The sequence below is a fragment of the Crocodylus siamensis genome, chromosome 4 (assembly GCF_052110815.1).
Source record: "Crocodylus siamensis isolate JL-2025a chromosome 4, ASM5211081v1, whole genome shotgun sequence".
Classification (NCBI taxonomy): Eukaryota; Metazoa; Chordata; order Crocodylia; family Crocodylidae; genus Crocodylus; species Crocodylus siamensis.
Window position 1 is genome coordinate 22049956 of NC_143398.1, and position 25117 is coordinate 22075072.

Below are 25117 nucleotides of genomic sequence, written 5' to 3' on the forward strand. Positions count from 1 at the left end.
CACATGTGCCAGAAGTGGCAAGGCCAGGCTCTGCATGGCATGCTGCAGGGCAGGAACAGGTAACACAGACAGGGCAGGGAACAAAAAACAGAGTAGCTGATCAGGCAGAGAAAGGTGACTGAAGTGGCACTTGGGTCTGGAGCTAATTTGAGGCCAAAAACATTGGCTCCCACTGATTTAGAATGCACACAGCCTCCTAAGGTTTTCAGAACTATAGCATCTATCACCACTGAATCAGCAGGCAAGTTGTATTGCAAAGACAGTATATGGTACAGAATTCAAAAAGCCTTCCTGATTGGGAGCAAAGTTTGCCCAAATAAAACTAGCTAGTTGCAACAACCATTTTAAAACTGGACAGGTTGATCTTGCCACTAGAGGGGAATGTTGATGCATCAAATCCTGGATGAAATGTCTCTTGTACTTGCATGGCCAGCACCTATAAAAGTTGAACCATTTCTGACTCAGTACATTAAAAAAATATCAGCTTCTCATGAATATGCCAAAATAACTCCTTATTAGGAGATTTCTGAATATCAAGTTTCAGATGCAAGTCTTGGTATTTGATAGTGTCCTCTGTTTTTTCCTCAGGGGCATCTGTGACTACAATCAAGGATGCTCTCTGTATCCCAGCAATGAAGTCTGATCCAAGAAATCTGTGATCTCTTAAGCAGATTGATCCCTGTAAGCATTCTAGTGACACTGAACATGCTCATAACTATCAGTGGTTCTCATCCTTTTTAGACTAAAGGCACCACTTGAAAAATGCCAGTTTTTAACCTTTCACTCATTTTTTGACTACAGAAAAATAATAGCGCAATTCTTCTGTTGCAAAGAGGTCAAGAAGTTCACAACAAGGCCGAATATTTTTAAACACGATGAATTCCTATTTGAAATCTCTGGGTTTATCACGTGAATCGCATATGCACACCTAACAGTGCTACCATTGCATGGCACCTCACAGCACCCTCACAAGAATCTAGAGGTTGTGGGCCCGTTGCTCAGATTCACTGATCTCAGTGAAGGCTCTTGAGGCCATGTGGCTAGAAAATAATGACTCACCAGCCAGTGTACTCCTCTTAGCTGGACATGATGGGGTAAGCTACCATATTCTACTACCAGCTGCTCCAGCTTTGGAGTAGTTTGCTTCTGAATCATCCCTCCAGTCAGGCTACATTCCAGTGCAACTTATCCCATAAAACACAGATCCAGTGACTCTGGCTCCAGGGGTCCTTACAATTCATTGTCTCGCGGGGGGTTTCAATAGCCCTTGCCCTTGACTCAAGAAATTCATATTGCCTCCTTCACTGGTCAAGGTATTCCTATATTCAGGATTTTAGTCCAAGGGTAGGGTTGCCAACCCTCCAGGATTGCCCTGGAGTCTCCAGGAATTAGATATAAATCTCCAGGAGACTGTTGAGAGTCACCCAGGAGATAAATGATAGGTCATTCATTAAAATAGATATTAAATGTTGAATCCGATTTATAGAGTAGTCCAGTGAGCTTTTTTAATGTAATAGTAATGTGTATTTGCCTTCTTGACGTAAAGTCTATGCATTGTAATCTGCAACTGATATACACAAGCACACGGGCACGTTCATGCTGTGTCGCAGGCATGCTGGCGTTCTCGAAACCTCCCTGTATAGATTCAAACAGAGTTGGCACCCTATCCAAGGGCCCTGTGGCAAGCAGATATAGTCTGTTCAACCAGATTCCTCACTGTCTCCCTGAATTACTGACTACTTTTATCTCTAGGCCACATTCCAGACTCCGCAGCATTCTGTGCAGTTCTGGTAGCAGTTTTTCTCCCCAGATGTCCCTGCCTTTTGTTATGGCTTACCACAAGAGCTTGCTCTAGCAGTGTTTTCCCATTCTCTTGCCTGGCTTTTTCCATCCCCTTCTATCCTACCCCCAGTGTTTCCCCGATTCCTGGGATCTTCTCTCATATCTCTCATTAGATCACCTTTCAGGAGAACCACACTGATAGTCTCCATCTCCTATCTGCTTCCATTTTTCAGCAACAGGAAACTCCTTACCATCAATCTCCTCCATTATCTCTCACCAGGACATAGTCTGTATCTATATGAATTGTGTGGAGTACTTAATGAGTATTTGCCCTGCATGCTTCCAGTTCAAGGTGATAAATTAACTTATCTTTCACAGCCAGATTCTATATTAGGTTTCAGATCCAACTTCTTACGTGAGACACTGAAAACAACAGCACTGTCATTCTTAAAATTGAAACGGAAGGCAAGACCTTATTTACGAACTCGCAGGAACTAAAAGGTCTAGCGAATTTGAATTTACTTTGTGATCTGTTTTTTCTCCCATCAAGTGAGAATAGATATGTGACCCTTAACTTATCGATGGTAATGTAAGGATCTGTGCAACCTTCAAATTTAACATGGAATCTGAATATCTGACCTGTGGCGAGCATAATTAAGGGGGAGGAAGGGGCAACTGGGGAAGCAGACCTTTTAAGGTTCTACTTTTAGAACACGTCCAGATGACCACATGCACTGCATATGCAGGTGTTCACTGCACTGCTAATTTGCAGTGCAGTGAGGTTTTTTTTTTGACATTGGGAGATCCCAGCGTAAAAAAATCCCTTGCCCAAAATAAGTGGGGTGGCACACATGGTAGCCTGCAGTGCTCAAAACCAGAGCCTGGCCGGCTAGACCCACATTCTGGCTGCTAGCCAGGCTCTGCGCACCCCAATTGCCACTGCTAGAGCCCCAGGAACCCTAGGTAAGTCTGCTGGGGCCAGCCCAGGTGCTAGACCCAGCTTCCCCTACCCCACCTGGAGCAGCATGCTGAGCACCATAGCCAGTGTGCCCAGGCAGTCCCCAGGGACAAGTAGCAGCAGCACTACTGCGAGCACACCACTTAGTAGCACAAACAGAAGCAGCACCACCATGATCCACTGGCTGGAAAACTGGCTCTGTGGTCGGACCCAGAGGGTAGTAATTGATGCAAGTCACTCATCATGGTGTCCTGTGACCAGTGGGGTCCCTCAAGGCTCTGTCCTTGGACCCATATTGTTCAACATCTTCATTAATGATGTGGACATGGGAGTCAGGAGCGGACTGGCCAAGTTCACCAATGACACCAAACTTTGGGGCAAAGCATTCACACCAGAAGACACGCGGGTGATCCAGGCTGATCTGGACAGGATCAGCAAATAGGCAAACGAGAACCTGATGGTGTTTAACACCGAAAAATGCAAGGTTCTCCACCTTGGGAAGAAAAACCTGCACCATGCTTAAAGGCTCAGCAGTGCTACGCTGGCTAGCGCTATGGAAGAAACAGACTTGGGGGTCATCACTGACCTCAAGATGAACATAAGCCTGCAATGTAATGCTGCGGCTAGTAAAGCGACCAAAATGCTGGCTTGCATCCATAGATGCTTCTTAAGAAAATCCTGGGATGTCATTCTCCCCTTGTACTCAGCCTTGGTGAGGCCGCAGCTGGAGTACTGGGTCCAGTTTTGGGCTCCACAATTCAAAAAGGATGTGGAGAAGCTTGAGAGAGTCCAGAGAAGAGCCACGTGCATGATCAGAGGTCAGGAAAACAGACCTTACGACAACAGGCTGAGAGCCACGGGGCTCTTTAGCCTGGAAAAGCGCAGGCTCAGGGGTGATCTGATGGCCACCTATAAGTTTATCAGGGGTGACCACCAGGATCTGGGGGAACGTTTGTTCACCAGAGCGCCCCAAGGGATGACGAGGTCGAACGGTTGTAAAATACTGCAAGACCGTTTCAGGCTGGACATAAGGAAGAATTTCTTTACTGTCCGAGCCCCCAAGGTCTGGAACAGCCTGCCATCGAAGGTGGTTCAAGCACCTACATTGAACACCTTCAGGGGTAAATTGGATGCTTATCTTGCTGGGATCCTATGACCCCAGCTGACTTCCTGCCCTTTGGGCGGGGGGCTGGACTCGATCTTCCGAGGTCCCTTCCAGCCCTAATGTCTATGAAATCTATGAAACTATGTGCCACTGATATTAATTACCCCCAGTGAGCCAGGAACACAATGATATATAATACTTACCGCTTTGATACAAAAGTCTTTTTGAATATTTCATGTGTATATAATGCCTATCAGATTGCAGTATAATAGTGATCTTCATGCTGACAGCATCTCTGATTTGTTATTTCTAGGAACACTGTCTGAACCCTAAGCCAAAGGTTAAGTTTACAGTAATACATAAATGCCTGAAGGACCATACTGTTGGTATAACAAGCATACTGGTTCAGTTCAGACTCCTCAGTGTTGTTAGTTTGGGCTATACTCATATGCTGGATCCAGATGTGTAGGCATGTGTGGTTTGTGGTTCTGCAAAAGCTCTTTGCACTGCCGCCACAAATCTCACATGTTGCACGTTAATCAGTGCTCAGCACTGCTAATTTGCAGCACCGGAGCAAAATTTGCTACTGGGATTTCCTGGTAGCAAAAAAAAAAGAAAAACCTCTAGAAAAAAAGCGGTGCCCCTGCCCGTGTGCTTTGGAGCAGGACACATTGTCCCATTGTTCCACATGCTGGGGAGGAGCTGGCTGAGGCACAGGGTACCATAGCAGGGACTAGCCATCCTCTGCGCTGAAGCAGCCTGCGCCCTGCCCAGCCAGGAACAGCACATGGAGATGGAGGAGCAAGCAGCCCTGGGAGCTGAGGCACCCTGTGCCCAGGGCTGTCCGCTCCTCCATCTCCACACACCGTAGAGTCCCGATGCTGAGGTACCCTGTGCCTCAGTCAGCTGCTCCCTGCCTGGCTAGAATGCAGTGTGCCTCAAGACAGGGGAGCAGGCAGCCTTGGGTTGGTTGCTCCCTTGTCTCCATGTATCTCAGCATAGGGGCTCCATGTGCAGCCCCTCCCCTGCACTGGGGTGCAGTGTGCCTCGAGATGGGGCACTGCCTTGTCTCAAAGCACAATAAGCCCCAGCCAGCTGGTCTGTGGCTGCCTGGGGTGCAGTGTGCCTTAGCGTGGAGGCTTCAAGTGCCTCAGTGTGGGGGCTGTGCAGTGGAGTCCCTCAAATCCCTTCAAGTGCCTCAGTCCTTGGGCTGAGACAGCAGAGACAGGGGAGCAGGCCCAAGGCTGCCTGGTCCCCCTTCTTGGGGCACACTGCACCCCAGCCAGCTGGCTCCATGGCTGGTGGGGATGCAGTGTGCTTCAGGGCAGGGGCTCCATGTGCCTTAGGGTGGCGGCTCTGCAGTGGAGCCTCTGCAGAGACACGCGAAAACCAGGGAGCAGCCAGCCCAAGGCTGCCTGCTTCCCTGTTTCGAGGCACACTGCACCCCACCCAGGCAGGAAGCAGCTGGCTGGGACACAGGCTTCCTCAGCACAGGGGCTCCACAGCATGTGGAGATGGGAAAGCAGGCAGCCCAGGGTGTCTCTGCATTTGTCCCAGCACTCACCATTTTGGCATAGTTTGCACCGCTTTTTTTCTAGAGGTTTTTCTTTTTTTTTTTGCTACCAGGAAATCCCAGTAGCAAATTTTGCTCCGGTGCTGCAAATTAGCAGTGCTGAGCACTGATTAACGTGCAACATGTGAGATTTGTGGCGGCAGTGCAAAGAGCTTTTGCAGAACCACAAACCACACATGCCTACACATCTGGATCCAGCATATGAGTATAGCCCAAACTAACAACACTGAGGAGTCTGAACTGAACCAGTATGCTTGTTATACCAACAGTATGGTCCTTCAGGCATTTATGTATTACTGTAAACTTAACCTTTGGCTTAGGGTTCAGACAGTGTTCCTAGAAATAACAAATCAGAGATGCTGTCAGCATGAAGATCACTATTATACTGCAATCTGATAGGCATTATATACACATGAAATATTCAAAAAGACTTTTGTATCAAAGCGGTAAGTATTATATATCATTGTGTTCCTGGCTCACTGGGGGTAATTAATACTAATCACTAGGCAGATAAATGACTCTGGAAAAAGTCTCACCCACTGAAGGAAACTACATAAGCATGTTTATTTTAGTTTGAAAAAAGATAAAACAGAGTACATAAAAAGACAGCTGTGATCTGGATTTAGAGATATACACAAATCCAAGAACTTACAACCCTGAGTACTGGACCTGCCAGAGCCCCGTGCAGTCATATAAGACTTGATGAGCTTAGGATGTGTGTAGACTGTTCATTGTTAAGACTGGCCTCTGTAATGCTTTTACCTAAAACATAACGTTGGGCTTTTTGTAGATTAGCTGCTCACTGATTTACTGTCACTGTCCCTGATAGAAAACAAGGCTGCTTGTGGTGCTTTAGGGCCAGACTTACTAGGGATAATCACAAAGATAGAGGAACTAATAAATATTAATACATTTAATACAATAATACAATAAAAAAGGTTACTTTTTAATGCATCTCCTAAGGTATTAGATAAGGCTGGATCAGGAAAGGAGTGGACAGCAGTAGCAGCATTAACTGCCATAGATTCCTGAGCCGCAGGGCAGTTGCTTGCCACTCCACCAACAACATGCATCCCAATGGGGCTCTGAATGTTAGATTTTGGTGGTGGGCCTTGCCTCTCAATTCCTTGCCCTTCCAGGAGCTCCGCAGGACAGGATATGGTATTGTAGGCTGGATTCAACCCATGAGCCATATCTTTGACACAGGAAGCTTCTTTTTAAAAGGAGGCATAAGTGTAAGTTGTGTTTCTTTAGACACTTTATATAAATGATATAATTTGTGTTACTTTCAGCCACAGTGCCCCTTGCTCCAAGAAGCACTTTTTCAGTAAGTGAACAAGACTTCAAGAAATGTTTCCCTTCAGTTTTCCAGGAGGGAGCCTGTTTGACAAGAACTTCTACAGCCTGCCTACAAAACATCAAGATTTGCAAAATGTCTACACAAAGTCAGTAGTACATTTTTTATCTTGCGTTACTATTTCAGAAGTTTCTATATTTAGAAGCAGATACAAATACAGAAACTGACCAACAGGTTGCAGAACGTCATTAATACCCAATTTCTTTGTATGCATGAATGTCTCCCCCATACCCTGGACTATTTTCAATGGTTCTAAAGCCCACGGCCCCAGTTTTATGTACATGCTCACCTGCTCAGTAAGTAATATTGAGGTATTGCTGTATTTTTTACTGGTTTCTGATCCAAGTGTAACAAATCTTAGGAGAAAAAGTGTTAGTGAAATGCACCAAATCACTAGTTCCCAATTGTAGTGACAATCAAGGAAGATCTCATGCACATGAAGCAGCTGAAAGTAAAGATAAAAGGCAAAATTGAGAGTCATTAATTTCAAAAGAGTTTGTAAATGTCCAGATTATGCGGTTACAATTAAATAAAAGAAATTTATCCTATACTTTTTCATACGGATTTGGTTACTATTTTGTAATTGATTTTTAAATTAATTTATATTCCAAAATTAACAGGTTTTCATTGAAACACTGAGAAGTCCCACAAGAAGAGTAATCTAAATGGCAGAAATAAAAATTAGAAAGTGATATTCTCATTTTGAATGTCAGTAGTGACAGAAATACATATTATACAAGGCTATTCTAAACCAAAACAAAAAGGTCAAGCTTGTGAAGTAATTGCATTTGATTGAAAACAGTTATGTTTATGTTGTAATTGACTGGATTAAAAGGAAAACTCAATTAAAATAATGCTACTAAACTTAATTATGTTCATATTAAAGTATTTATATTTAGAAACCAGGAAGAGGCAGTAAAATTACTTTTGGTTAAAAGAGGATAAAATATTGCCAACAGGTGAAACAACCCTGTGATTAGGTGCATGTGCTCAAGCAAATATTTTCAGTAATTATAACGTTTCAATACAGCTTGCTTATTACTGTGCATTCCGCTAGAGGGCAGACTAATACTTGAACAACATGGTCTTTCTTATGTCCTACTGAGAACTCAGGATGACAATTTATAAAAAAAAAAGAATGAAAGGAACAAAAGGAAGTTAGCTTTCTGTGAATTATACTACATTATACTACATTGTTAAAATCTCAGTTACAAATAGATGCCAATCCCAAATGAACTTTTTAATGTAAGAGTTTGCAAAAGTAATTTGTTTATAGGTTGTAAAATACACAAAAACCAGTAGCACAGTTGTTTCCTTAATTTATATTATTGGCAGAATGTTTGCCATTAAACTACATAAATTGAGCACTGTGTATTTCTCATAGACTTTGTAGAAAGACACCAACAGATATTAGTTATTTTCACTTTAAGTCTGGTAGAATTGCTTAAAGTAAAAATAATGAAAATAATATATAAATCCTATTTTCCTATACACAAGTAAAATTAGCTCACCTGTGCACAGCAGATAAATACAACTGAGATAGTCAGTAAGAAGGCAGATGAAACTATAACATCAACTGAGCGTTGAGGACCTCGCCGCTGAAAGTAAGGGAAATATTGACTGACCAAAAGAAAAATCACTGTAGTCATTAGGCAAACTTGTAGATCTAGTCAGGTTAATACTCCCTCACACCATCTCATCATGGATCACAACAGTATTTAAAGTTGTAGGTTACGTTAAATAATGTATTTAACATTCTAATGTAATAAAAGCCTTTGTCTGTCTGTCTGGCCATAATGCTTTGTTCACACTCTGATTGGTTGTCTTGGTAGCCAATCACAACGCTGACTGAAACAGCAAATCAGAGTGCTCCAAGTGGGTTCCAGACAGGAGGCAGCAGTGGTGTGGTGGAGCGCCACCATGATGGTGGGGAAGGAGTGGACAGAGGTCCTGGGAGGCAGCAGTGGCACGTGGGTGGCAGTGCTCCATCCCCCCTCACCATTCCTGATGGGCAATTGGCTAGTAAATAGTATAACTGCACGGTGATCCTTCCTGAGAACATTCAATGCTAATAAAACAAGGAAAAACTGAGTCTGCTCAGATAAATTTAAAGAACAGGAAGTGTTTGATCAGCTCCTTACTGACCCAAAGCTGCTTCTATCTAAAGAGATTCCCCAACTGCTTAATGAAGTAAAGATGTATTCTGCTTCAGGCCACAGTGAATTACTTAACCTGGGTTGACAACAGAATAGGGATGGGTAATTACTGCCAAAATAACACGTTCTACAGTACAGATATATTACACTGAGTGATTAACAGATTATTTCACATATCCATCCTCTTCCTCCTCTAGGAGTATAGGAGTATCTAGTATCTAGTAAAAGAGTATATCATATACAGTATATTTATGTTACACTAGGACTTAGGAGTCTTAGTCTTAGTCAAGGACCAGAATACTATTGTGCAAGGTGGTGTATGAATAATGTTCCAACACATTAAAATTCTGACAAAAGAAGAGAAAGTTCTGGGCTCAGAAGATAGCCTGTAAAGCTACATTTTATTGTTTTTAAAAAAAGCTCACTGCTGGGTACTTATATAGCAAGAAACTTCTGTAATAATATAATGGCTTTTGCTGAATGGTTTTTAAGATCTGAGCACCCTCTGCTGGATTGACAAAAAAGATGGTCATGAAACGCACACATTTTTACTTCCTACATTCTTTTCCCTTCTGAAAAATATTACTAGGTGTGTTCCTAAGAAATACAGGAGTTCTAGAATGCAAACATTATATTTACTTAGTTGGAACACACTGAAAACCTGAACAAATTCAATGCAAAATATTTCTTAAATCTCCAGCTTCTTCCTGGACAATAATCAAAGTGAACACTGAAAGTAGCTTGCCTAAGAATGAGTAGAATATGCACATATGGTAGTCATGAAAGCAAAAAAAAAAAAAAAAAAAAAAAATGGGGAAAATGAAAATACTACATATGGATGTCATTTCAAAATCTCACCATCTTGAATCACAACAGAACACACAAGTTGCATCAAGGGAGCAAAGGCAAAGAGGTCTCTCTTCACCTTACATACACACACAAGTTGGCGTAGCGGATTTAAAAGGAGTCTTTGAAATAGCAGAGTTATGTCATTCAACAATTAAGTGCTTTGGCAAAGCTGTGAATGCTTTTCTGCTTGGCTGTAGGCTATATTTATATAAGAAATAAATTTACTCAAAATGCACTAGAAGAGAATTATCTGACAAATTATTTTTTAGACTACGCTGTAATCCATACTATATCAACTGACTCATAGGTTACATGACAGGCTGAATTTCATGTGGACAAATCAAATTCTGGGTATTTATAGATTGAAGACACTTATGTAAGAAGTGTAAGTTTCTTCTAAAATAGCTCTGTGAAAGCAGGGTGGGACAGGGGAGGGCACTACAAATGTTTGAGATGGATATTTCTTAGTAAACCTGCTGCTGTTGCCTGAGATCTAGGGAAGCATGCTCCAAACAGCTCTTGGGCTGCAGTCACTTGATCCTTCATTCGCTCTGCTATGTCTATCAAGAGCCTACAGTATGACTTAACCGGTTTTTGTAGGAACAAATGACAGGATTTGTCTTATATCCAAGCAATGGAGAAATGCATCTATATTTCATGAACATGCTTTCAGTAAGAAAATGATCAGGTGAACTGGTTGTGGTAGAAGTTAAAATATTTTCTTAAAAAAAGGCAGGCCCTTGATTTCAGTGGCTGATAACATTTGAAATGCATAAGGCACATGTATACCAACACGGGACTTCTGCCTTTAGAGAAATCAGCTGAAGAATACCAGCTTTCCAATAACAGAACATGGATTTATATTTACAATAAACAAATGAGAGAAAAAAAAATGTTTTTACCTTCAGATAGGATCGGAGAGAGAGCCACATTTTTATGTTTTGCACTTTCTTTAACCGGAAGTGAGGAACTTCTGATTTTCTTGCTCTTCTAGCAGATGTTAAATGACCAAACAGTTTGGCAAAAAGTAACCTCTACAAAAAAAAATCAAGTTTTACTATTAAGGAATTGTTCCCGTCTGAAGGATAGGGAGGAAAAAAAAGGTAATTTGAAAATGCAAATGCATCTTTGCAACATTACTGGGAATTCAATGGGCAAACTGAGTCAAATCAAGGGGCAAATTACAGGAAAATCTCCAGAAACCAGCACATTACAAGCTGGCACGCTCTGTTAACTGGCATGCCGGCTTGTAAGGAAAAGTGAAACCGGCCCGGGGGAATAACAGGCTGTGCAGGGCCCACCTCCCTGTCCCGCAGGGCCTGTGGGAGGGTCGGTGACACCCTGGACACAGTGGCCCGAACAGACAAGGATGCTTGTTCAGGCTGCTCAATTAACCAACATATTTTGTTATCCAGCATCCCCCATTCCTGGGGGATGCCAGATGACAGAGCTTTTACTGTATTAGAAATCTGAAATGAAGTTTCAAATTTCCCTCAGAAAAGCTCTGTGACAGGAAAGCCTGGCAACTGCAGAAGCTGGTAAAACTGGAGAGATCGTCAAGAAACAGAGCACTTCTCTCCTATGCTCTGTGTCCCCAAGCCAGTGCTTCTCTACCTTTTTTACATTTTTTTTTTTAGATTTAGGGCACTCCTCTGTAACTTTGTTAATTTTGGCAGCACCTCGGTTAAGAATCACTCTTGGCTGACTCAGCTTACCTTGGTGACTGGCAACTGGGGCACTGATGCCACAGCAAGAAGGAACTGCCTCATGCGTCTTGTGCACAACCAGACTGGGAAGGCCTGTGGCAGGAACATATGCTCCTACCTGCATTGGGGTTATCTAATAAACCTAAAGCAGGCAGGAATCTCCACTCTTGCCCCAGCCCTTCCTGGTCCAGACTTCCTGGGCACTCCTTCTGGAAAGAGGCATGCAAGACAGCTCCATCTGTACTGTGCACCTCTGTTTTTGGGAGATACTACGTGGTCTCACCAGACTGAGAAGCTGCTTCCTAATCTGGCTGTGCACAAGGTGTGCAGGGCAGTTCTACCTAATGGCCATGACACCCCGGTTGAGAAACACTGCCCCAAGCTATAAAGACTGAACGTTGAACTGAAGACAAATGTGCTGCATTCAAAAGCTTGTCTAAATCTATCCCAACCAAGCAGACAGTCCAGTAAGTTACCACCCACAAAAATCCTTGCTTCTCACATATTTCTTGGACTATCACGGTTACATGATTACATAAGTAATACTACTAATTTTCTTTCCCTTCTCTAAAAGGATACAGTTAGAGGCTTCCTATTATACCTACCTGTTTGTATGTTCTCTCTGCTACACATAGCAGAAAAAAGAAAATCCACACAAGGGACACACGGACCACAAAGCTTATTATAACCATTGAAAAAACAAGTATGTCTCCATTTGACCCAAACGCAAGAACATAAAGTTCAGTAGCAGAATGTGTAGCTAGTTGTTCCAAATCTGCAGCTTGGGAAAGTCGAAATACAAATGGTGTTAAACCCAGGATTAGGGAGACTAAGTTTCCAAAAATCTGGTATCCTATTCCTGGTATATAGCTGTTCACCTAAAAATTGAAGAAATAGGATTGAATTTAATTGCATGCTTATTAGTGTCAACAAATCTTAGCTACAACTCTGCTATTTATAAAGTTTAACTCACATCACATGCAAAACAAAGTATTTTGCAAATACCTCTAAAATTTACTTTTACAAAATATACAGCATAATGAAATAGAGGTGAGCATGCATCAATAGCTATAGAATCAGATGAAAACATTTTTTTTGCACTGAAAGATAAACAAATAAATACAAGCCTTAAAAATAATCTATATAATGAATTAAAAAAGGATAGTCAGCAGAGTAGCTGAGTATAAAGTTTTTAATTTAAAATAATTCCAACAAAACGTGTACGAATCATTCTGATCACTTTTGTTTATGTATGTCCTGCTCTCTTCTGTTTTGTCTTTTTTATTTGAACTCTGTGGGGCCCCTATCTTCCTAAAGGTTTGTACAGCTCTTAACATATAAACAGTCAATCCTGACTACATATTCAGATGCAATTTAATAATCCCACAGGACTATGTTGTTCTTAGGAGTAACACCCGAAGAGTTGAATTAAATTTATGACAGTATTGCAAGCAGACACGGCATTAATTCTTTTAAAGGTCTGCTTCCTAAAGTAAGCAAACTAAACTCCAGCTTTCTAATACTGAAATCTGCATCTTTAATATATATCTAACCCCCAAAACATGACAGTGCCTGTTCCCAGGAGCCCAAGGATCAGAAGTGATAGTCACAGATCATTTCAGTTTTGGAAAACAAATAAAAGAAACATTCAGGTTAACTTACTGTGTGGGTCTACAGTAACCTAAAACAAGTACAGGCAACCCCCGCTTAGCGCTCTTAATTGGTCCCTGAAAATTCAAGTGTTAAGTGAAACAAAGTATTTGATGACCCAAGATGGTGACCGCAACTGCTTTTAATGACCCAAGATGGCGACCACAACTGCTATAACAAAACTTGCTGAGCACTATTGCTTTATCAATTTAAAATAAGCATTATAGTGAAATACTGCTGAGCGAAACAGTGTTAAACGGGGGTTGCCTGTATTATTGAACCCAAGATTCACTTGTATAACTACTGATGACAACCCAAAGAAATCGCAATGAGATATATTACGGAGCAACACTACCAATGGATTTGTTGATTACAAAAGAGAAAATATCTGCCAAAAATGAAGACTTCAGATTCCTAAGTGTAATTTGCATAGGGTAAAAGAAAAAGAACTTACTCTGTTCATTATCATGCCGCTGATTTCGAGCACAGACATATCAGCTTTCTTGCAATCATTACCTTCCCATACAATTGCACTTATTTTTTCTAGTCCTGGGTTTGAACTGTGGAGCCACGGCAAATGACTCTACAGGAAAAAACAGTATTGATGCATATGCAGTAAGTATCATATCACCATCAACAATATTTACTTTAACGTCAATACTTTTGCTGACACAAATTGTATAACTGTCATGAACACTGCCATATACAGCTTTTATATGTAATGTATTTTGTGAAATGTTTTGCAAAATGAGATTGTCTGTATGCTTCTTATTACACAATGCCCTTTAGCCGCAAATGTTTTTCAACACACAGGAAAAACCTCATAAACGTGAATGATGGACAGGAGCAAAGGCATTTCTCAGTTTTTTTCAAGATTCTTTCTTAACATAAAGAATCTTGCTCTTATGGTTTTGGACAAACCCTTGGTAAAGCAATATTTGCCCGTGTTCATAGAAAGCCTAAAACAATAGCTTCCAGGTACAAACAACATCCATTTGGATGAATGGAACAAACTCAAAAGCCACTGGTTTAAAATGTCAGCAATTGAATGAGAAGTGCAATGGGTTAAACATAAAACAAGATAAGAAAACACAATAATATGGAGCTGTACACACGAATGGCAACATTCAGTGGGATTAAAGGGTGGGAAGGATGCAAAGAATGACAGAAAAATAGCGCTGAAAGGGATCTCAAAAGGTCATCAAATCCAGCCCCCTGCTCAAGGCAGGACTGTGCTTGTCTAAACCATCTCAGCCAAGTTCTTGTCTAATCTGCTCTTAAAATCTCACAAAGGATGGAGATTCCCTTAACCTCTCTCTCTGCAAACTGTTTCAGTGCTTAACCACCTTCATAATTAGCAAGTCCTTCTTAATATCCCAACCAAATTTCCTTTGATGTACTTTAAGATCATTAATTCTTGTCTTGTAGCCTGCAGCCACAGAGAACAGCCTATCACTAACATCTTTACAACTGACAACTTGTCAAATCCCTGCCTCAGTCTTGTCTTTTCCAGACTAAATAAGCCCGTGTTCTTCCAACCTTTCCTTGTAAGGTCTATTTTGCTTCATTTTCCTGAAAAGCTTGGGAAACAGTGAGAATCCTGGTGAAAATGTATGAAGCTGGGTGCCAAACTGCAATAAATTCTGAGGTCACTTCTCCTAATGTGCATCTCAGTCCTTAATTCTAACCAAGGCCTTATATCTCAGGCTTAGGGAATTGGAATAGAACCAAGGTATCTAATATAGCAGCCCTGTGTAATCCATTCATCAAACTGAACATACAAAATATTTACATTTATTAGGCTCTAACTATTAGACTACTTTCGCTTCCCAGCACGAGACAACCAGGATTCTATTGTTGTGTAGCACACAGTTTCGAACCCAGTGGCAAAGCATTTGACAGTTTCTCTTCTACTAGCTGACTGCACTGAAAATAAGAATTACACATATATTTTAAGGGATAGAGGCCACTGCTAGGCACCAAAAAGTTTCAAACCTTGCTGGTAACTATAGTTGGCCTGCAAAAGAAGTGTTCTTTTCCAAAGATTTCAAAGTTTAGTCCTATTTTTGTTCCAATGTGAAACAAAAGCATAACCAAATCACTGAAGTTGAGACTGAAACAGGTCTCAACTTGAGGTCTCTATTTGGCCCAAGGAATATTTAAATACTCACACAGCATGGAACAATACCAACAGAAGAGACTAAAAGAGAGACAATAACTCGAGCAGCAGTTGCTTTGGACATGGAGAAACAAGGGACAAGGAGTCAAGGGACTTTAATATGGGTCTCCTATATCCTAGCTGAGTGCCCGAGACACTGGGCATAGGATCATAGGACCACAGGAAAGTAGAGCTTGAAGGGACCATATGAGGTCATTTAGTCCATCCTCCTGATCAAGGCAGGATCATCCCTGAATAAACCAACGAAGTCAAGTATCTGCTTTGGCTAGTCTAAAGGAAGAGGGTGTCCATGTCTTTTGTTTTGGACTTGAACCTTACAGATAAAAAAAATTGTCATAGTATTTCAACAATGAAAAATTAGTTTTGACAAACTGAAAAACATTTTTAAATGGAAACATTCCCAAATCGGTTCTAGAGATAACCCATGCTTAGAATAAAACATTTGATTGCTTGTGACATTTTTAAAAATTTTTTTTTAACAGTTTTAATTTATATGAGGTAACAGCTTTTAAAAGGACCTTAATGGTTAAAGCAGGTCAATCATGCTGTTCCCATTCTCTTACAATTTTAAAATCTTGATTGCCACTAGCATCACGTACTACATGTGGATGAAGGCAGTGACCTGTAACCAGCATGTTCATATTATGGGGAAGTATAGAAAGAAAGTCTTACTACCTTGACTAAACATACAACAGATGTTTATTACCTGTTTTAAGCTAAATCTTTTCTAGAGAATGGTTTTCCTAGGATTCACTTGGATACTTTGTATTGCTAAAGCCTGCCAGCTGGTCATATTAGTAGTGTTACATCTACAGAATCTGAACTACACCACTGAAAAAAATAGTATAAAAACTGGGTGAATTGAGAGACGATAAAGAGTTTAAGGAATAGGTAGGATAGCTTCTAAGCCAAAAAGGCTCATTTTGATTTAATTCAGAGTTCCTTACCTCTGTATTTCAATAATGAATAACTCTGAGGCCTAATTGGGCAGTTCTATGCTCTGAGTGGCAGTGGTGCTCAGGGCAGAGGCTGCAGCTGGAACAGAAGCAGAAGAGGCAGGGGCACCCCCCTCTCAAGTCAGAGCCCAGGACTGGTGCCTGGTTGCCACTCAGTTATACTACTGAGCATATGAATAACTTACATTCTTCTTTTTGACAGATAACTACTCCTCAAAAATAAACTGCATTAAAGTAATTCTGAGACAGAAGTGGGGCTCCTGACACATGTTCATTAATAGTGTGATGGGATGTGATGCAGGTTCCCAGTGGTGTGACGTAGCATGATACACATGCATGGCAGGAGGTGCAATTGTGGGACCCTGCGTCCTATCCCATTACACCATACTGCTGGTGCTGGAGGATACCAGGTTCCTCATACACTGACAAGTAGCAAACTTTGCTTTCTGTGCTCCCCTGGTTGGGAGCCCCAATTAGCTGACTGGAACGCCCAGTCCTGGGAGCACATCATGCACACCTGTGGCTGGGAGTGAATGGTGCACTTCTCCAGCTGAGCGTCCTGATCAGCTAAGGAGCACTCCTGGGCTCTGGAGCACATGGGAGACTTGAAAGGCTCCTGTTTGCTTCATCCAAAGGCTGGGCACTAGCCACATGTTCAATCAAAGGCATGGTAAGAACCAGCCACAAAATCATTACATATATTTTGTGTAATAACTGTGGTTTATCCCTTGTTTTATCACACCGTTAATTGATTGAATGTGTGCCCAGGTCACTACTTAAGACATGATTAAGCAGTTAATCACATCTTAACTATAACATCCACGAGGGGCCCATGTGAAAGCAAACACAGATGAGCACAGATGTGTGGTGTGTGGCACCATACATGGGGGGGGAGGGACCCCAGGATGTCCCGAGGTCAAAAAAACGCATGCCGGAAAAAAGTTGGGTGGCACACATGGTGGCAGCATGCACCACCTAAAACCGAAGTCTGGCTGGCCGGAGACATGCTCCAGCTGCTGGCCAGAATTCCTGAGGCTGCAGCCCTGGGAGGCCCCCGGGACCCCAGGTAACGCTGTTGGGGTCAGCCCAGTTGCTGCCCCCAGCCTAACCTGCCACGTGCCAGAGCACAAGATGTGCCGCTGCTACTTGTCCCCAGGGAAACAAACATCCGTGCTTGTCTGGATGTGCCCTTAATGTTCTTTCTTTTGTGGAATTGAATTTGAAGCCATGGTCCAAAACGAATGCCTCAAAAACTATTTTACGTAAATAAAGTTTTCATAGTTTTGTAGTTGGTAGGGTCGGAAGGGACCTAAATCAGATCATCGAACTTATTTGAAAGACATATTTTTGCTAACTTGTTCAAAAGACTTAACATCTATTAGAGTCAGTAATTTTGCCAAAACACAGACATCCAATTTTTTATGCTCTGGTCCTTATTTCTTAACCTTTTACCTGTACCTATATCAGCTATATCAAGTTCAACTCCTTTCATAAATTTAAATACATGTCTAATGAGAACAAATTAATTTTTCTTTCCTACATATCATGTGTTGCACTTCCCAAAAGACATTGGTAACAAACTAAGAACAGAAAGGATAAACTAAACTTTTGGCGTTTTGATTACAGTGCTACAAATAGACACGTGCCTATAGCCAATGTGCCAAAGCTAGTAGAACTGAAGACAGGATGTACTCCCACTGTAAAATTAAAATAATTTGAAACTAACCTGATGAAATGGGTCATCTCTATATTCTTTCTTTCCACATGGGTTGACTTGAGGGCTTTCTACATCTGTCTCACTGGTACAGGAAGAATGGCATTCTGCACAGTGCAAAAGGTCTTCCCATAGTACATCCTCTGTTTCTGATTCTGGCCTTGTGCTCTCAGAATCCTGCCTCGAACTCGAACATCGAGAACTACAACTAGTACCTGACTTAGGTGCATCCTGAAAAAAGAACATATGCATAAGCATTAAAGCAGTCTAGGGCACTCCATCCCTTTTCCTAAAAGGTCAGTTTCAAAGTTTATGTATCTATCTATTTGATTTTTATGCCCCAAGAAGCCTCAGAGCATCTTGCAGCTTACAATAAAGACAGCTAAAATAATTAAACCATAAATCTGTATTCCAAAAAATACCTAGAACCTAACCCCACCTGCTAAAAGCCTGCTTAAATGAAAAAGGTCTTACTGCACTTCCAAAAGATAGCCAGGCTCAGGGTCTGGCAGGCCCCAAGGGAAAGGGAGTTACAGAACTGTACAGCAACAATCAAGAATGACCTCCCACCTGGCTGAGCTAAGCAAATTTGGCACACAAGTACTTGCAGGAGGTCACCCAGCTGATGTTAGGGATCGTTATGGAGCATAAGGAAGAAGGTAGTCAGTTTTGGTGTGTAGGACTCAGGACAGTTAAGACTTTATAATCAAGACCAGCACCTCACATTGCAGCTGGCAAGCTAATGGAAACCATTCCAGACTCTGGAGCACTGGAATAATGTGCTCCTAGTGACATGCTCTTGTCAGAAGGTGGGGTGCCACTTTCTTTACCAGCTGCAGCTTCCAGACAGTCGAGACCAAATGTCAAAATATACCTTTTAGTGTTCTCTTCTAAAAAGCAGAATGTAGAACCTGGAATTACTCCAGCAACTAGCAAGAGTACAAAGCTTTCTGAATTAAATGTAAATATTCCCTAATGCATGAACAGTCTGTCCATTCAACAATTCCAACTCTTCTTGAATCAAAAATCTTCTTTTACTGCTACAGCCTCCTCTAAGTTTATCTTGTTCTCTATGGTGAAGGAAATACTGGGACACATCAACAGTAAATACCAAGCAAAATCTCAGTACAAGTACTATTAATTCATTTAAAAAATGTTTAACTATCAGAGTGTAGGTTGTCTGTTCTTGTTAGAAGTCATGCTTCCACTGTCTTCAGCAGGTCATTTTGCCAAGACAAAAAAAAAAAAGGGTTTGAAAAATGTTATATTGAACCTGCCCTTCTTTTTGGAACATAAGTTGCAAAATTATGCAGAATGGAAATGTTAATGCAGCCACATAGAAATTTGTGGCTTTCTGATTTAAAAAAAAAATTAGAGATACATGTTGAATTACAGAAATAATCCTATGTGCAACTAAACAGTAAACTCTATACTGCGTACAGTAAATGCTAACCACCTAATAAGCACCACTCAGTTCTGAAGAAAATACAGTCAAAACATTAACGGAGAGTTTGTGCTGCAACAATAGTCTACTGTTAACATGCAAATAGTAAAGCAAGCTTTCAATGTATCATGGACTGTCTCATCTATGAGCAAGAGCTCATCAACTGACTTAGCAAAAAAACCTCCTTGAAATCAAATGAAACATTTACAGATTCTAAAACTATTGCCTACCTTCTTTCCTATTACACGGGCTTGGTTTCCCCACCCATGGCAATTAATAGAAGAAATGTAAAGTTAATGGACACTGGTGATCTGTTATACCATATTGACAAACCTTCAAACATTAAAAAAAAGAGAGCGAGAGTAAGCCAATTCAAAGTACTCAGCTTCTGGAAAATTCTGGATGTTATGTCAAGAATACTTAACACTCATTTTAATATTCTTATAACAAGCTGCATTGTGCAAGAGCTAGATACACTCAGGTCAAAAAAGAATTTGACAGTAGAGAATTAAATGGCTTAGAAATATAAACCTGTATTTTTACTGTCAGATATAGCAGCTCCAAAAAGAAGTTATGATTATAAAGCACTATGCAGTGCTATGCAGAAATAACAGAAAAAGGGATGAATGAGCTAGCAAAGGTTCAAAATGTAATAGTTGTATTAGCCAAACAAATAACTGAAAAAACTAATACTTTTAAGAAATATTTCACATCTAGGAAAACATCCACATTAGAGAAACCCCTTACATAGGTGGAACTCAAATGTAGAATCAATTCTCTTTTTTGGCTCTATGTTCCTCATAAACAGACAACACCAAGCAGAACTTATTCGGAAAGATATTAAATTTGCTAAATTGCAATCTGATATATGTCACCATGAATTCTGTGTCCAAATACCAGGGAGGGTGAACTAACACCAACCAAGTAATGACAAAAACTATAAGCAGGTGCTTCTCAGGCAAAAAAGATGTCTCTCATGTAACAAGAAACAATTAATTCCTTAGATGAATGACTTCTCCCAGCAGGGGACTGTTGCCACAAGATGACTGCTGCCATACAGAATCAGCAGTCTTCAGATGAGAGAGCTACTCATTCAGGTCCAAAGAACGGAGCAAGTGCTTAGCAGTCAATACTGTAATATCCTTCTGTGAAAAATATGCTGAAGTTCAAAGTGACTCTTGTTCAAATTGAATTAAACCAAACTGCAAACAGCAATCATTCCCCAAAGACAGTGATTTCTAAAAAATATTTGTAAAAGTATAATGATTCTGCCTATTAACAGAAGATTAGTAAATCTAGAATTACTTTAGAAGAAAGAAATATATTCAATAAAGTGCCAATACATTTAAATCAACTATAGAAAGGATATGTAGGAATAGAACATACCTCCGCAGGGTAGTGTTTCTTATAATGGGATTTCCTATTTCGAAGAGCACAGTCACTGGAGGCACGTTCTACATGACGGCGTAGAGGGTAGCCAGTTTCTGGCCCTTCCTCACTTGAAACTTCATCAGATACATTTGTTATTGCCCTGTGGGAATCCTAGGCCAATCAATAATTTACGGTTAGTAAGACACACATTACTACTTATTAAAATTATCTTTTAATTCAACTTTCAATTGAAGGTTCAATTCAGACTTTCTTTGAAGTCAGTTGTCTCCCCTTTCACCTCAATTCTTAGGTTTTCCTCAGCATCACTTTTAATTCAATGTGGTATAGGAAAAGAAAACAAAAAACTATTGCTTGCTCTCATGCACAAGGATATCTATTCAATGACCCAAACAGGTATGGAAATGAGAAAAGCAGGATCCCAGAAGAGATTCTGGCTCAGCAACCCTGAATCAATCAGCTCAATACTTCCACAGAATGAGTCGACTGACATTGAGATCTCTTGTCCAACTGAATGAGGAGATTCAAGAGCAACTTCATAGCTCACACTTTTCTTAAGGTGTGTTTGTAAAACAACACAGTAACCGTACTCTTCTAGCTCAATTTTCACCCTAACTTCTTAAAAAAAAAAGTTGGAAGGGCTGATATTGGTAATTAGGGTCCCCCTCACAGGCATTGGAGGTTGGCTGGTAGATGGCAAGTCACCACAGACTAGCAGATTTCTTTCTGCTCTGCCTCCATCTCTACTACATTCTCTTCCTCTACTACAAGGAAGTATATCGATACGAGTAATATCAACCGGTTGCTATAGTGTTCATTGGATAATCACAAGGGTGAGAGGGAGGGGGGAATTTCTAGTCAGTCTGGCTGTGCAACTTGTGTGCTTTGAAGGAATTATATAGATTGCTTAGCATAGGGCATAATTACACAGGATAAACCTGGAAAAGGTAGTAGATGTATAGGACATTTGCTTTGTCCATTAGGTTGCAGCTCAGAATGGCTAGTTCTGAAAGCAGACGTTATATATAGTGTCCACAGTAGCACAGCTGCTTGCTTCCACGTCTTTCAAAAAGGAGTTTGAGCCATCAGCAACTATTTTAAAGAAACAGCTGATGTGCTCACTTAAAGTCTTATAACCTTAAAATCAAACAATTTGTACAGAAGACCGAGTTGTCATTCTGGAGATGTTCAAAGAGATTCATATTATGAACAAATTAGATGAGGCTCTAGAAGTCTTTGCCTCATTTATGTAGAAAGAGAGATCCCAACCAACATCAAGAATCTTTCCTGTTCTCTATGCACTGAGATCTTGGGGGTCGAGGGGACGAAATCTGGTTAAAGTGAAAAAAAAGACAGTGATCCTCAACCAGGATGAACGAGATAACTTTAAAAGGTGCCCTATGGTATGAAGAAATAAGCCAGGTATCAGGAGATAAACAGATAAACCATGAGACAGGAGAATAACTCAGGTGTCACGCTAGGCAGTCCCTACCTGGCTGCTCCCCCAGCCCTACTACCTGGCTCCTCTGCAGGCAAGCACTGTAATAAATTAGGCTTTGAAATGAGGTACTGCCCAAACCACAAATATTCTGGAAGGGTGCCTTGAGTCTAATGAGCGTTGACTTGAATTTTAAAAATTTCAGAAACACTGATCTAAGACAACCCATATTAAAAGATTTGGGTGTGGCTGAAATAATGTTCTTGTTAAAAGAAAAAAAAAACCCTTTTGGGTATGGCACTCTGGAGAAGTCCCTGAGAAGACCTCACTGGCCAAGTTTGCAGACGACACCAAGTTAAGCGGGAAGTGTAGTTACACTTGAAGATAGTCTACAGTTACAGGTGGACCTAGACAGGCTAGCAAGTTGGGCAGATTGGAATCTGATGAAGTTCAATGTTAAGAAATGTAAAGGACTCCACCTTGGGACAAGCAACCCCCAACACACCTACAGGCTTGGCGGCACCAAACTGACTAGCACCATGAATGAAAGGGACTTGGGAGGAATAATAGACCACAGTATGAATAGGAGCTGGCAGTGCGATGCTGTAGCTAGTAGGGCAAACAACACTCTGGCATGCATCAATCAATACATGTCCAGCAAAACCACGGAAGTGATTCTTCCGCTCTACTCAGCACTGGTGAGAACGCAGTTGGAGTAGTGCGTCCAGTTCTGGGCACCACAAGGACATGGACATGCTTGAGACAGCCCAAAGAAGAGCCACCCGTATGATCAGAGTCTTAAAAGGCAAACCATATGAGGAAAGGCTGAGGAATCTGGGACACTTCAGTCTGAGGAAAAGAAGGCTGAGAGGGACCTGGTAGCAGCTTACCGCTACACTAGGGGAGTGTATCAAGGGCTAGGTGAGCAACCGTTCACCAGAGCACCCAAGAGGAAAACCAGGAGTAATGGCCACTTACTCCTGGAAGACTGATTTAGGCTCAATATTAGGAAAAACTTATTCACAATCAGGGTGTCCAGACTGTGGAATAGGCTCCCTCCAGAGGTGGTGCAATCACCTACCTTGGAAATCTGCAAGAGGAGACAGTCACCTTGCTGGGATCACTTGACCCCGCTATCTTTCATGCTTGGTGCAGGGGGCTGGACCCAATGATCTTCCAAGGTCCCTTCTGGCCTTACAATCTATGAATCTATGATGGCCTTACTATAAATCTATACAAATTGCTGCAAGGAAAACTACTTTGTAAATTTTCAGGTGGTCAGGAATAAGAGAAAAGGACTCAAGCATCAGAACTTCATCAAAAAACGAAAAGAAAATATTGAGGAACTGGAATGTCCTCATACTGGATCCAGTCCCCAAGCAGCTGAGAATCAATTACTTCTTTAGCTGTATGCGTGGATGTTAAAGCCTATTCAGCCAAAAAAGGCAATAAGCACTCTCCTTTGGAGCTGGCAGCATCTAAGGTATGTGCCTGTATGGAGTATGCAGTATGGAGAGAAGGACCTTATGTAATATCCCCTGATGCCCAGACAGCATATCAGAATAGGAGGATAGCGATATGAATGCCATATAGACCTGTGCATCTCAACCTATAGCTTCTTTGCCCACGTCACAAGATAGAAAAGCTATATCCCAGACAGCTCTGGTGCAAGTCTTCACAAATGGCAACCTATCTATAATGTGTATTTGAACAAAATCAGTGTGTAACTGAAAGCCACCTGGAATAAAAATGTATTATAGTGCCCTCCCCCCCTCCACCACCATAGGAGGTAGAATAATATAATGTTTCATTTTTGCTTCCATTCATTTTCCTACAAACTGCTGCACCTTTAGATTTTCGTATCCTGACAGTGATCCACGGTCATTGTCAAGCAACATATCCTTCTTTCTCCCTATTCTCTGCTTTTCAAAAATCAGCTTTCCATCCTCCTCTCCAGTTCCTGATGAAATTTCTATTATTGAGTCTTTTCTGTTCCATGGGACAGGGAGGAAAAGGACACCCTTTTAGATCATCTCTCTGCCTTTGTACACAGGCATATGGAAAGGAGAAACGATGAATTAATAAGACTGGCAAGGAAGATTTTGGCAGAGTGGACAAGGTCAGGATTTTTTGTCATTATTAGTGTGAAATTTGTACCAGACAGCAGCAAACTTGAGCCAGAAAAACATCTACAGCAGGCAAATCTGTACATAAGGCCTGAAATAACTGTGAGAGTGAGAGAGTGAGTGAGCATGCACACAAGAGCACACCTGTTGGTGTGTTACATTAAAGAAAAATAAAAAAACCCTAAGTCAGTAAAAATCAGGTACAGGAGATAAGCACTACTCTGTGTATATCCAAATGAAAAGGACTCTCATTAGGGAGTCTCCACAGAAAATAGCAAAATGTTTGTTAATTTTTGTAAATGCTATTTTCTAATTTATAAGGGTTAAAATAACTCTTGAAGAGCATTTTTTCAGAATACCCTAAACCACACATGGTTAAAACCCAGGCATCACCACAAAGGTTTTAAGTGTCCTTCCTTCTGCAAAGTTGAGGTAGTAATGGTATATTTTAGCCCTGTGTAATTTTTTATGCATTTCTTTTTAATAAAATAGTGCCTAGATCTCAGCAATATGCCTGTAAAAGAAAAAGAATATTGAAAAGATAAAAAAGAGAAAGCATTAGGGAAACAAGGAAAGAAAATAAGTGAATACCCTGAAGGTCGAACTTACACTTAAGCCCCAAGTACCATAACATGAGTTTTATTTTAAAAACTTTTTGCAAATTCATAAGTTAAATAGAGACTGGTTTAGGTTTAGATTAAATATCAGGCAAAACTTCTTAATTGTAGAACAGAT

General features: G+C 41.0%; 1 protein-coding gene across 7 annotated transcripts in view; it reads right to left on the reverse strand.

Annotated features, from left to right (window-relative positions):
• Nucleotides 1-25117, reverse strand: part of PHTF2 (putative homeodomain transcription factor 2) — a 154154-nt gene that overhangs the window by 17714 nt on the left and 111323 nt on the right. For 6 of the 7 annotated variants that reach the window (XM_090041918.1, XM_090041919.1, XM_090041923.1 and 3 more), the window contains 7 exons: nt 20816-20971; nt 17998-18216; nt 13591-13719; nt 12092-12364; nt 10683-10814; nt 8287-8373; nt 7065-7220 (listed from right to left, as the gene is read on the reverse strand). In XM_090041918.1, coding sequence (XP_089898044.1) covers nt 7065-7220; nt 8287-8373; nt 10683-10814; nt 12092-12364; nt 13591-13719; nt 17998-18216; nt 20816-20971 — 1152 coding nt within the window. The remainder of the gene's footprint in view (nt 1-7064; nt 7221-8286; nt 8374-10682; nt 10815-12091; nt 12365-13590; nt 13720-17997; nt 18217-20815; nt 20972-25117) is intronic. The other variant, XM_090041922.1, reaches the window with a different exon arrangement.